The 14876-nt window shown below is 43.9% G+C and overlaps 1 protein-coding gene across 3 annotated transcripts in view; it reads right to left on the reverse strand.

Annotated features, from left to right (window-relative positions):
* Window positions 1-6485: 6485 nt before the first annotated feature.
* The window catches only part of LOC138285750 (aldehyde oxidase 1-like), a 388242-nt gene continuing 379851 nt past the window's right edge, over window positions 6486-14876 (reverse strand). For all 3 annotated transcript variants that reach the window (XM_069226090.1, XM_069226089.1, XM_069226088.1), the window contains exon 35: window positions 6486-6797. In XM_069226090.1, coding sequence (XP_069082191.1) covers window positions 6747-6797 — 51 coding nt within the window. In that variant the 3' untranslated portion in view covers window positions 6486-6746. The remainder of the gene's footprint in view (window positions 6798-14876) is intronic.

Genomic DNA, 14876 nt, shown 5'->3' on the forward strand with positions numbered 1-14876 from the left:
TTGGTGGATGAGAATGAGACTAACAATGCTACAATTCTTTAAACTGCCACACTAACACCTTGGGAAAGGTTTGAGCAAGATACGAAGTATTTGCACAAAGATACTAACACAAAGGGAGAACTGTCTACTAATGTTTTCTATCGCTTGCTGAGTGAGTATGTTGACACCATGGATGCGAAAGCTTGCTATGTGTGTACTTAAATTCCTGTTTCCGTGCAAGAGGGAGTTACCTATCATAGTCTGCCCCTAACCTATGGGATAAGCTGTAGTTTGTTACTAACACGTTTCTATAACCAAGAAGAGGTGCAATATTTCTATTCCAACTATGACCTGGTGTTCTCTTATGTGCCTATTATAGAAGATTTGAATAGCGCAGCTAAATATTATGCCATAAAGTTAGTGAAAGGGTTCTTTGAAGCGAAAGGGGCGATTAGTACATCTTATGCACACCGCAATAATTTGACTTGTTTGCTTACACCTCTAGAGAAAAACTTTCTAGATCACACTGAAGATAGAAGAAGGATTCTGAAGGGGAAATTAGAAAAGGGCTTGCAGCAACGATCCTTTATTAATAGTGGGAGTTACAATGGAGTTAGGGAACAAGGGAAATTAGCTTTAGATGCACTACATGTAGGTAAGCTTTGCATAACACATCCAAAGTCATATTATGACAATGTGTTTGTGGGAACGAGTGAGTGTAAGCATGTGTTTTTGTTTCAGAGTAAGTGGACTTTTATGTTAAATTAACAGGATCCAGCGATCCCTGGGGTCTATTATATTTGTGGACTTAGGGGGTCATTCCGACCCTGGCGGTCCATGACCGCCAGGGCCGGGGACCGCGGAAGCACCGCCAACAGGCTGGCGGTGCTTCCTGGGCCATTCTGACCGTGGCAGTAAAGCCGCGGTCAGAAAAGGGGAACCAGCGGTTTCCCGCCGGTTTTCCCCTGGCCCAGGGAATCCTCCATGGCGGCGCTGCTGGCAGCGCCGCCATGGGGATTCCGACCCCCTTCCCGCCATCCCGTTCCTGGTGGTTTTTACCGCCAGGAACAGGATGGCGGGAACGGGTGTCGTGGGGCCCCTGGTGGCCCCTGCACTGCCCATGCCACTGGCATGGGCAGTGCAGGGGCCCCTTAACAGGGCCCCATAATGATTTTCAGTGTCTGCTTTGCAGACACTGAAAATCGCGACGGGTGCCACTGCACCCGTCGCACCCCAGCAACTCCGCCGGCTCCATTCGGAGCCGGCTTCATCGTTGCTGGGTCTTTCCCGCTGGGCCGGCGGGCGGCCTTTTGGCGGTCGCCCGCCGGCCAAGCGGGAAAGCCAGAATGACGGCCGCGGTCTTTTGACCGCGGTGCGGTCATTCGGCGGTTCCCGCCAGGCGGGCGGCTACCGCCGCCCGCCGCGGTTGGAATGACCGCCTTAATGCTTATTACCGTCTTCCAAAGGGATGGTATGGGACATGTTATTTGGGGATAGTTTTCCCAAAGATATATCAATTAGAGGACTTATAGAAGTTTCCGAAGGTGTCTGAATTACTTCATACTAGACAAAAGAGAGAGACTGCTGCTGGTGTAGTAGGAGACATATTTGGAGCAATAATTCCTTCAGTGGGAGTCATCTTGAACTCCATAAAGATTCAAAAGTTGTCTACTATTGTGGATAACATGCTGACAAATTTCACAGGAGCTATACTCCTGATGGATACTGAACTTGCTGCGGAGAGGGCTATGACTCTTTAAAACAGGCTTGCTTTAGACATTCTTTTAGCTTAAAATGGCGGAGTCTGTAAGATGCTTAATGAGCGTCACTGCTGTGCCTACATACCTGACAATAGTAATGAGATTAGAAGTATGCTTACTAACCTAACAAGAGATAGTGCAGATTTGAAGGAACTGAAAGAACCAGGAGTTTGGGAAAAGGTTGGAAAAGGACTTGCTCATGTGGGAAGCTGGTTTAGTAATATTTGGCATGGGATATTGGGAAAATTAATACAGGGAATAGTAATTGTTCTGGCTTGTTTATTTGGGCTATGGTTATCATGCAAAATTAGTAAAAGGGTTAAAGCAAAATTGGCAAAACGCAATGCGAAGAGGGAAGAAAGGAAGAGGGAAAAACTGTTCAGAGCAAAATATGAAAAGACAAAATCAGGGGAAGAAATAGAAATGAAAGAGTTAAGAAAATGAATGAATTGTGAAAGAAAGGATTTGTGTGATGACAAGAGTCATCAGAGGAGGGATTGTTGGAGTGTAGTTTTTATATTCAATATTAACATGAAAAGCTTGCAAAATAATATATAATGAAGCGGCATAGAACACGTGATAGAAGAAAAATTAATGTACGAGTTTGAAATGTGCCCACGGGGAGTGGCCATCAATGTATACGATGATTAATTAACTTGACTAATAATGAATAAATAATGTGCCCATGCATGATTTTGTATTAGCATTATGAATTGAGTATTAAGGCTTTGCTAAGTTAGTCACTTGGCCTTAGTTAGCAAGAGTCTGGGGCTAGCCACCTGGTCTCATATTAAATGTGTTTTTCTAACGTGCAATGTGCTGTCTTCCTGAAGGACATGAAACTGTACTTCTGCAGAAGCTAGAGAAATGTGTGTGTAACCGTAGTAAATGCTTTCTCATGAGACCCGACTTGCTCAAGGAGACATTCTTGCTGAATGCAACAGTGTAATTCGCAACAGTTACAAGGTCGCCTAAACTGGTAAAGACAATAGAACCACTGACTGGAGCGACGAGTGCAACTTTTCTTACCTGACATTCTACCCGCTGAAGACATCAATCACAGGAACCAATAAACTGCATGAGAACTGTCGTAGGTGAAAATTCTAGTAAGGTGATCAACGGATTATTGGACAGAGATAACGATGCACCAAACATTGACCAATTGGAAATTAGAGACTTGTCTGGCAAATTCAATTTAACAACGTGACACAAGGAGAGATCAGCCATTAGAAGGACTCTCTTGCGGTTACTCTGATATTACGTTTTAGCTTTTGCTGTTTGACACTTTGAACTATCCTTACCGTCTTTGCCTCGCCCAATACTTGCTTCTCCTCCTTATGAGGAAAGAGCCTTTTGCCCTGCTTTGCTGAGACTTTGCTGTTCTATCCTGGCTGATGGCGAATCGACTGCTGTCCTGAGGACGAAGACTGACTCTGTATGCTGACCCATAACAGAGGGTAACTATATGATGCTAAATTGTAATTGTCTGTTTGCCTTTCCTTTCTAGTTACCAACTGCTCTTTTGACAGAGGCCATAGTTAGATGTTTTCCAAATTGATGTTGCTAAATTGTTTTGCATGAAGCCCAACAAGCTGATGCTAATTAGAGGTTAGTTAAGGAATTCACTAATTGGTTGCAAATAGACAAATGATTGAATCTCTGTTTTGTTGAAATAACGTGCTAATGATACTCTGCTGAACGTTGATTCATGCTGACGTCAGGTTTTGTCCTAATGTTCATGATCTTTGCTTTGATTAAGTCTTATTCAAGTTGCCATATTGTTACATTGATGATGTGTTTATTGGTATTGAGACTAATGAATATGCTAGTAGGTTGTAACGAATAGGGAATAAATATCCAAAATCTTACTAGATTTGTGTGCTTATTCATGGCTGAAAGGTCATGGTGTGTCTGGTTCCTTATTAAATGTTATTGACTAACTAAATTGATTAGATACTGCACATATTGATTAGGTCATTGATTCATGTCAGGAGATGCTATTGAGCTATCTCGTCTTAAGGAGTCCCCAATCAGGGTCAAAAGATTCATTGGCCTAAAACGAGTCCCTATGTAAGTAACATTATCAAGGTTGGGACGCGTTAACATCACCTTAGCGCCACCATGGCATAATTTTATTGCCGCTATGGTGGCACTAAAGTGGCATTTTCCCCACGCCATATTTACAAAGTGTGGCAATGCATGCATTGCGCCACTTTGTAAACCCTTGCTCAGAGCAGGCGTTAAAAGGGGGCTTTCATTATTTATAATAGGCCCCTATGTACTCCTGCAGAGTACATCAATTGAGTAAAAAAATGATACTATTTCCCCCTACCATGCGCCATGGTGTGCTGTATTTTAAATACGGCTCACACATGGTGGCAGTAGGGGCGTGGTAAGGGGTGCAAAGGAAAGTGGTGCTGTACTAGGTGCAGCGCTACTTTTCTTAAATCTGCCCCTAGTTTGCTTAACAACACCTTGGGAAGGGAGGGTTGAGCTTGTGTTTACATCATAGACAAAGCACCAGAAAGTCAAAAATCCACAGTAAGCACCCAATATACTGCAGGCCTCACCGAGATTTGTGACATCTAGTCCCTGTGTGCTGGGCTTCGCTGCTTTGAAAAACCCCTGCATATCTGTGCCTTTTGCCATAATGGACCATTGCCAACTGGCAAATGAGCAGGTCCTGATAACACATCCACTGCCCATGCATTCGTAAACACTCCAAACCAACTGACGGTTCAACTCAAAAGTTTGTAATGCCTTCTAATCTAGCCTTAAATAGAAATATGTTTAGATGGACAAACTTGTAGTATGCTGTGGAGGTGGATAGCTTCCTCACCATCTGTAGTCCAACCTCAGTCTACAATCCTCAGATGTCAAGGAGAGAAACGTGAGACAGCAAGCGAACACGTTGAAGCCCCCAGACAATATCACTTTATTGAAAATCATTGAGGTCATTGTGAAGAAAGTCACCAATCACAATCACAGCCATAAATGAATGGCACTGCAAACACGGGGCACAGCTCTTTGTATCATTTGTGAAATAGAAGCAATGTAGCCAGGCCTAGTTAGGGAAAAAGTGCACCAGGATTGCATTATTAACAGGAATAAGCCCCTACATTGGTGCCCAAACTATCATGGTTATGTCCAAGATATATAATGGGCCTCTTTATGCGAGGGAATGGTCAGGAAATTAAAATGCCACCACTTTTAACCAAAGCTCTAAGGCACCATGCAAGCAAAGCAGGTGAACCCTCCCCAGAAGAGCTTCCTTGTTTCTTCTATCCAAGCGTGTATCCATTCACACTTTCACCCCTCTATCTACCAGCCATTTCACCTTTATATTCTGTCATCCAGGCATACTTTCATGCCCAAGGTTAATCAAGATTTCCCTACACCACCAAGGCAGTGCTGCTATCTTAGCTGACAGATACAATGATAGATCTGGATGGCAGCCAATCTGACCTTTTCAATATGGGTGGACTAGTATATGTTAAAGTAAATGGTCCTAAAGGAATGGTTTCAACTTTGCGTCCAATATCATCATGGAGATAGTTGATTCGTGATGGGACACTGCTACAGCTTCAGTTTAATGTCTACAGTCCCTTTACTATATATAATTTGGTAGAATTTATGCTAATTTATGTTCAGGGAACACAACCATATGTGTCTGGTTGGCCGATATATTTGGAAGATTTTGTTTAGGTGGTTTAAGGCCTTTCATGTAGAAGTCTCTGAACATACACATAACTAAGAACTGTATGCACTATTTCCCAGGGACCCTGTGGAAGGAGCCTATTGCAATGCCAATGTTCTCAGGCAGCTTGATGTTGAGTTCTTGTAATTTACGGATGTTTTTTGCTAGAAGACCGATGTAGATGGCATTTCAATAGTACAGTCAAAAAGCTGCAAAGACATGTGCAAAAATCTACAGGAATAGATGCTTCTGAGTTGGCATGGCATGGCAAATTTAAGCCATTGCACTGAACAATTGCTAGGGATAATGCAAAGCCCATCACATGCTTAGTGACATGAGACAGATTTCTGCCCTACTACATCTCAGTCACTTGCCTGCTCTAAAGTCATCTGAGTTGCCTATAGCCCCTCCCTACATAAGTAAAACAAAGTGGATTAGCTTTTTCTGCTTCTATGGATTACTATAGAAAGGGAAGGAGCAGAGACAATAGGTGGATGCCCTCAAATAAACTTAACCAGTAGGAACAGGAAATACCTTATTTCACTAACATTACTGTCAGCCATTTATAATGGCGTTTTGAATTGTAAAAGTTGCTTGGTTTTAATGGGATTCTCTTTGCAGGCCTTTATAGCTACATGTCTGATTCAAAAAGTAATACCAGATCTCCAAAGTGTTGAGCTACAATTTCCTCCACTGCTTTTTCACTACTTTTCACCTGGGGAATACATACTGAAGTTTGAAAAAAATCAATGTCTTAAAATCTGTGTGTATCATATGTGTTATAGTTCCACAGCAACGTTGAATGCATTGAATACGTTTCTCGTTTCCACACATCCAATCATCAGCATTCATTTGTATTCTATCTAACGTAGGGGAGTGAGAACTCCAGGAGCTCCGATGTGGCAGGTTCATAGTACAAGGATGTCTCTTTAAGGTGCATGAGCCGGCTGGGATGCATGCAGTATAGCTTCTCAAATGAATTGAACTAAATATACTGTGAGGCGATGGGGGAATTGTACCCCCAACAAAAAGACAAGAAACCAAGAAGCTAACATTAAAAATGATTTAGTAATAATAACTGTAGACAACAGCAAGCAGGCAAGCTGTTGGCAGAATTGATTAAAAATGGACACTCTAGTGCTAAAACGGTAAAGCTGGCAAGCATGACTAAGCCTCCAAATTACTTCATCCCCATTTACACCCACACATCTCCCACCAAAAGGCATCTTATAGAAACCTAATGTGTTGGTTTTGTGACTGATGGGGTTACACACATTCCAATGCAACCCCGTTGTATAATCCCTTCTAATTCAGACATTGATAGCCCAGGGCGTGAATGTTTCGGGAGCATCTTTTGGAATCTGAAATAGAGAAAGAAAGATGAATTATTAATACGTGAAGTTCTCCTGAACATAGATTATGTAAACGAGGTTAAATGTCGTGTTATCATTGTGCCCATTTTCCAGTGATTGAAAGGTTGTCCTATTCTCAACTGAGAGATGGATATCAATTATGGGCAGAATAAACGACAATGAGATAAAACTTGTCTATACTAAGTATGGCCCATTGGTAGTGTCTCTACTTAACTTAAGGAGGAGGAGGGCAGAAGAGCACATGCTGACTGAAATGTTCCATTTCTTTGCAGATGCAGTTTGCTACCACATTCTCGGGCACACCAAATGTTGCCCCCTACAGATACTGTGCCTCCATAAGTAAAACCGTACATACATGTACCCCTCAGTTTGCAGCTGGTCGTGTTGTAGTTTACATGCTGTGCAGTCTCCTGTCATTTACTGTTGGGGTTGGAGTATTATGTCATTTTTTTAAAGGCTGCTGTTGGTTTGAGCGTGCAGTAAAACACCTGTGACTACATGCTTGAACCTCACAATCCGCTAGAGCACATGCTCCACTTTAGATTGTAAGCCGGTATTTGACCATTGGGATTTTAGTCTGTGTCTGAGTGTCTAATGACTAGGAAGAAAGTCCAGAAGTTCAGAAACATCCTGCTACTATACCAGTTCAGGAGCAGGGTAAGGAACATGTGAATCTACAACACTGCGAGATACTACCTGTGTTTTACAGCTTAGTAAAGTTTTCAGCTTGCAGAACATGTTGCTGTATATAGATCACATGCAGTGCAATGAATGTAAAGCAATGTGTTCATCCTCTAAAACAGTGGTTTACTGCAGAGAGTGCAAATAGTAATGAATGGTGTCTTAGAAACAGTTTGTACAACTTGAACTTCTCTTTAACGGGGTACAGAAATGCAATACTGGTTTGTGAATATGTAGACAAAGGACCATAGTGCTGCCTTACATACACCCATTTATGGAATGTTCTCTAAAAATGTAATTATCATCCGCTACTTTAAGTAAGATAGGCTCTTAGGACTGCAACAATTGTATACTTTACTCCCGTGCAACAAATCTGAATACATTTCACAATCCACTTGAAATACCTGCTTTTGAGAAGGGATTACCAAAGTGTGGAAAGCAATAAACATTTGTTTGGTTTTTCGAACTGCCTAAGTGCACTCAATGTAAAACATAAGAGCCATTATAACAAAGAGGGTGTGTAGTGATTACTCTAAAATTGTCTGCTGAGTGTAAAACAATCATGGTAATTCAACTGGTTCAACCATATGGAGTGCTTATGCTACCTGTGGTAGAAAGCATGGGTTAGTGACAGTGGCGACGGGGAGCAGGAGAAGGGGTGGTGGAAAGAAAAAAAACTTACCTGTGGGGGAGACATGTTTGTCTCCCCTCCATCGTCGTCCTCTTTCTGTTCTCAGGCTCCCAGCCAATCATGATGCAGCTGTCACCAGCAACAGCAGAGCGGCCTGCTACGCTGCTCAGACTGGGAGTGGGAGCCTGGGCATGTTCGCCACTCAGCTGTGCAAAACAGCTGGGTATAGAACATACATACTTTATATTGCACATACCCCTCCTCCGGCCACCTCCCTCCAGCCCAGCCCCGCCCCATTCTCCCCAGAAAAATAAAATGATAATAACGTAGCGTTTATATAATTTTATTTGTCCTTTTCCCACAATCCAGTGTGGTGACGCTCCTCCTCCTTAGCAGAGGAGCGGCCCCTGGTTAGTGAGTACAACTACCATGCCCAAATGGACTTGAAAGTATGCCTCCTCAATAGGCAGCACTTTTAATTTACAAACTCTCTGTAAGGTCGTAACAGCTACCAAACATACTTTATTTCTGGGAAGGTACTGTAGTGGACATAATTAAAGTCCCATGAGTAGGATGTATAAGTCCAAAGAAGAGACTAGTGCAACTCTTGGTCATACCATTCTAATCCATCACTCCTTAAAAACCCTTGTGACTGAAACTAAGTAAGAAAGAGTATTCCTTGTTTTGCAAGTATCCAGCCTCTGCTGCAAAATGCACGCTTATTGAAGTGTATACCATCCTAGATTTTTCCTTAACTCTTAACAATAAGTCACAACACTCTTTTGTTTTGCAGCATAACATGGGGGAATGAGTGACCTCTTGGATTCTTAGTCTCTGTTTAACTCTGGAACAAAAATGCCATCATTCTCTTGTTCAACCAAACTTGGAATCAAAAAACTGTTGTTTCTGATTTGGGTTAACAATCTTCGGTTGTCCTTCCATGATTCCCTTACCCTGCATTCTGTGTAATACTTTACAGAATGCACACGTTTATCTCACAGTTCCACCTTTTTCTCCAGTCTTTATCATCTCAATTTTTCAGAGCTTCTGCAGGAGTTCTCCCCACCCTGTTGCCGGTGACAGTGCTTCATGCGAGCATCAACGTCTGCATTGTCCTTCAAAATAGAGCCACCCCAAGAACGCTGCAATTCAGCTTTATTTCCAGTTCTTTGTCATTTGGGTCTAGCAAGGTATTTTGGATTAAACTGTCTGCTGACTGACCTTCACTCTTAACCCTTCCCTCTCCCCTTCTTTCTGACCTTCTTTAAGAACACCGTGGACTGGTCTGCAGCTTTGCAATGTTGCCTTAAACCTAAGGTATCTTGGATGTGGAAAAGAGTTACGTTTTGATCCACGTAGAATTTAATGCCTGCCTTTACTAACTTTTCTTTCCTAAAAATATACAGATGCTTGCACTTTGATCCAAGAACTCTTAAGCCTCTGCCATAAACACAAGCTGAGAAATTATGAAATGTCTTCAACCTTCAGTTTCTCATTTGCCACCCTGAATAGGTGCAGTTTGTATGCATTTTACATTAGAACGGAGACATCCTTTGAAGGTTATTATCTAATTCTTTTTTCTCCATTCAGCAAGATTTAACTTTCTGTTTGCCTTGCTATCTTTAACCTCTCCCCCTCATTCTCTGTTTCACTTGGGCTCCTTTTACTTTCATCAGTCACACAGCTTTTTTGTATTTCTACTGCTACTAACCAACACGTTCAGCGTGTGACTTAGTGAAGTGGTCTGTATCTTTCTTGTGTATTCTCTGTGGCACTGTGTCAGGAGAGACAACATTGGGCCCTGTGATGCTGTTTATACTTTTTATTGGTCAATGTGCACTCTTTGTTCTTTGTGCCATAGTTCACTATTATAACTTAACTCAGCACATGTGCTTCTAGTGTGGTTTTCCACATGCCAGAGTTTTCATACTATTATCCTGATTTAGAGTTTGGCGGAGGGGGGTTACTCCGTCACAAACGTGACGGATATGCCACCCGCGATATTACAATCGCATTATAGCCTAAGGAGATTGTAATACGGCAGACAACATATCCGTCACATTTGTGACAGGGTAACCCATCCGCCAATCTCTAAATCAGGCCCTATGTGAGAGTGGACTTGGTACAAGCCATATGGCAATGGTAGATGGTCGTCAGTACAGTGTACGTCCAGTTCCTACAGATAGTGGATGGAGAGACAGTAAGAGAAGGAACACTAGAATGTTCCTATTGGCAGTTGTGTACCACAGTCCCACCTCCTCTGCAGCTGTTATTTGTTGGGTATCCTGTTCACACATTATAAAGTATGCCGGGCTGGCTTGGCTAAACAGATCTTCCTTGCAGTAACTCCAACTCCTGCCAAATAAAACCAGCAACCCTAAGGCTGGAAGCAAGAAGGCAAGTGCAGGAAAGGCGGAAGTGGTTGAGAATAGTATTTCAACCATTTGAGAGAATGACCACATACCCATAAATAGTTTCCTCTCATATGGACAATGTCTTTACGAAGTGCTCCTTCTGCGTGTAGGAGATCATGTATTAGAGGACATGGCTAATTTTTAATATGTGCCTTGATGGGGAACTGGTGAGTTGGTAACAGTGGTAACATTGACAGGTGGTCCCACCCAGACATGTGATGGGCTAGGTTCTGTATGCCATTATTATTTAGCTGCAATCTATTCTGTTGTTATCACAGATGGTAAAAATGAGAAATAGGACTCGTGTAAGGGAATTTCTACTTGGTCTTCTGCACATAACCCACAGCAAACCTAGTGAGGGATTTAGACCCCAACCAAAGCCTAAACAAGAATAGTGGACATGCTTAATTGTATTGCTCAAGTGCATCTTTTAACATCACTTGTTGACAATAAATGTGAGTATTTGGCCTATTTAGTATAAATGGTTGTGAGTAATGATTCTTTTCCACTCAGTGTTGCATTTTGAGTCCTGAAGATGAGTAGGCTGCAGTTTCTCTGAGTCCCACTCAAAGCACCTATGAAATCATGTTGAAATCACCCTCTGAAATTGACATTTTACCTACCCTGCTCAAAGAGGATTTAGCCAATCTAATTGCTTTCTGATAAAGACTATTAAGGTGCACTCAGATGGCAATCTTATTGGTTGTGTGGTCAATCAGCTTCAGAGAACACTTCAGTTTTAACAACAATTAAATTCTGGCCTGCTGGTAGTGTCTAGCCCCTCTCCCCCAGTTTTAATACTAGTGACATTTTAACCTTCTACCAGTGTTTGGGGCCTAGTGGTGCACTACTGAGAAGGGCTCCCTGAGCAGGACCACATGCTATAGTCCTGATTTTAAAAGTAAAAATCAAAATATGCCAAAGGCCAAAATGCACAATACATGTCCTGGCAGAAACTAAGTTAGAAAATAAGACTGAAAAAGAGATAAAAACACGTTCCCTACCTTTGGTAACCCGTTATCTGTAGAGACACTATCTAGCCACAGATTTCTTACCTTTGAATTCTCACCAGGGGTCAGAGCGGATCCGGACGATTTCTCATGAGAACCCCTGTGCCCTGGTAGGTGACACCGATCAGCTCCACAAGGTGTAGTCTGCGCTGGAAGTGATGTCCGCTTCATCTACATAGGTGCCACCTCGATGTGCTGACATCAGTTACTTTGCACAACGTTCCACACCAGACGCCCGGAGCCATGATGAGCACTGACGCTGGTGTGTCCAAACTAGAGCCCTGAAAAGAATCATCCCACAACCTAGAAAGCTGGCCACAGAGCGGGGAAGATGGGTAGGTCGGTAAGGAATTTGCGGCTAGATGTTGTCTCTACCAGATAAGGTGTTACAGAAGTAAGTAACGTGTTCATCTGATAGAGACTTCTAGCTGTAGATGCCTTACCTTTGAATAGATATTCAAGCAATACCATCTCCGGTGGTGGGTCTGCAGACAAATTTAAACTAGGAAGTCCTGCAGGACCGAATGGATGAAATGCCCATCCGTAGGTATCTGACTGTCCAGGCAGTATTGCTAGTTAAACGTGTGCAGGGAAGCCCATGTTTTTGCCTGGCAGATGTCTAGGACTGGGACTCAACATGCTAACGCAGTGGTTGCAGCTTTGGCTCTGGTGGAATCCGTAAGCCTTCAGAAGTCTGCCTTTTTCGCCAGTGGGTAGCAGATCTTGATGCAGAGAATGACTCACAGAGGATGGTCCATTTCTGTACCGCCCAACTCTCCTTTGCTTCAACATAAACCACGAAGAGTTGGTCGTCCACCCGGAACTCTTGTTTGATCGAGACAGAAAGGCAATTGTCTTTTTGGGTCCAGACGGTGGAGTCACTCCTCTTCCTTAGAGGGATATGGAGGAGTGTAAAAGGTGGGTATATAAAATGATATTACCACTTTTGACAGGAAAGAAGCCCTAGTACAAATAGCCAGTTTGTCTGGATAAACCGAGAAGAATAGAGGCTTGGAAGAGAAAGCTTGCAGCTCGCTCACCCGCGGGGCAGATGTAATGGCCACGAGGAAGGCTGTTTTAATGGTGTGCAGCCAGGGGAGACAATCGTGAATCGTGGAGTGCCTCAAGCGGAACGGAGCACACACCAAGAAAGTGAGGACCAAATTAAGGCCCCACTGAGGCTTAATAAAAGGTTAAGGGGGAACATATGTAGAAGGCCCTTCAAGAAACTATTTACAATAGAGGACTTAAATAAAGAGGGTTGGTCAGGCAGCTGCAAGAAGGTAGACAGAGCAGAAAGATAACCCTTCAGAGTGCCCAATGCAGATACCTGCTGAGCAAGGATAAAAAGCTAAATATCAGAAAGGGAAGCAGAAATGGAGTCAATGAACTTTTCTGTACAATATAATACAAATCGCTTCCACTGGCAGGCATCATGTTGGTGGAGAGATGCCCTGTTGCCAGAATAACATTGCAGACTTCGGAAGGAAGCTGTCAACTGCCACGCTCAATCGCCATGAGAAAAGGCAGAGAGATGACAGGTTTGGGTGAAGGACCCTCCCCAGCTGCTGGGGACACATCTGTCATTATTGTGAGATCTGGTTGGGGATGGGAGAGTGGTCTGCCTCTGTCCTGATCAAAGTTAGTTAGCCACCATTGCAGGTCCTTTGCAGTTCCCTCAGAGATCTGGACCATATTGGAGAGATTCCCCTAATGCTGCACCCAATGGAACTTAAGGTCCCGCTGCACAGCCCACATATGCCAACTGGCGTGTGTCACGAGCAGGATGCAGGAGGCCATGAGGACCAGCAGCCTCACAGTCAGTCTCACCAAAACCCAGGATAGAGGTTGAAACATTGGTATTATAGCCTGAATATACTGGACTTGCCGCTCAGGAGGATAAGCCCAAAACTGCACTGCGTCCAGAAGAGCTCTGATAAAAGGGATCGTCTGAGAGGCAGTCAGGTGTGACTTTGGCACGTTTATAGTGAACCCCAGTGAATACAGGAGGTCTGCCATAGTTTGGAGATGGGAAATAACAGCCTGCAGTGAGCCAGTCTTCAGCATTCAGTTGTCGAGCTAGGGGAAGGCTGACACTCCTGATTTGCACAGATGAGCTGTGATCACCACCATCATCTGGGTGAACACCCGAGGGGCGCTGGTAAGGCCAATTGGGAGCACAGTAAACTGAAAGTGCTTGTGGCTTACCATGAACCGCAAATAATGTCTGGGGGGAGGCAGTACGGCGATGTGAAAATAGGCATTCTGCAAGTCCGATGGTACCATTCAGTCTTCAGGATCCTGGACAGACAAGACGTGAGCCAATGTGAGCATCTTGAGTTTATCCTTGCTGAGGAAGAAGTTGAGAGTTTGGAGATTTAGGATAGGGGGCGAAGACCCTTGTCCTTTTTCGGGGCCAGAAAGTAGAGGGAGTAGCACCCACAGCTTATTTAAGGCACTGAAACCCTCTCTATGGCTTCCTTGGCCAAGAGAGCCCTGACTTCCTTGTGGAGCAAGGACAAATGATCCTCTGTCAGCCGGTCGTAAGATGGAGGTATGGAGAGAGGGGTTGTCTCGAAGAGGAAGGAATAGCACCTCCAAACAATCTATAGAACCCATCTGTCTGATGTTATGCGCTACCATTGGTGGAGATGATGGAGGATCCTTTCACCAACTCGACGTCTATGATCTAAAAGGACAAGATTATGAAGGTTTGGAGGCTGCAGAAACAAGGGATGGTGACTGGAGCAGATCGCTGGCTACTGGACCCACAAGATGGAGAAGAATGGCATCCTCGTCCACACAGAGGCTAGGCAACTTGTGAAGGCCTGTGGCTAAGATAGGGTTGGTGCAATTGAAAGCCCCTATGTAGCCAGGAAAGAAGCAAAAGGCAGACTGGGTATAACGCGGGGCAGTTGACAGGCCCAAGGACCTGGCCATAGACTGTGAAGCCTTAAAGTGCTCCAGTGCTGAGTCGGCCTTGTCTCTGAAGAGATGATTACCATCAAAGGGCATGTCCATGAGGGAAGCCTGGGCACCCCCTGAAAAGCCAGATGTTCTCAGCCAGGCGTGGCATCTGAGTGCCACCATAGTGGAAACCCCTCTGCCCAGCGAGCTGGTCATGTCCAAATCACACCGTATAGTGAACTTAGCTGCGTCTCTCCCGGCTTCAACTGCTTGGTAGAAAATGGCCCTGGCCTCCTCTGGGACCTGTGGCACTTGCGCAACAATGTCCCACAGTGTGTGGGAATATCGGCCCAATAAGCATGCAGTGATCACAGACTGCAATGCAAGGCTGGTGGAAGAAAACATTTTCTTACCAAAGCTATCC

The sequence above is a fragment of the Pleurodeles waltl genome, chromosome 3_1 (assembly GCF_031143425.1).
Source record: "Pleurodeles waltl isolate 20211129_DDA chromosome 3_1, aPleWal1.hap1.20221129, whole genome shotgun sequence".
NCBI lineage: Eukaryota > Metazoa > Chordata > Amphibia > Caudata > Salamandridae > Pleurodeles > Pleurodeles waltl.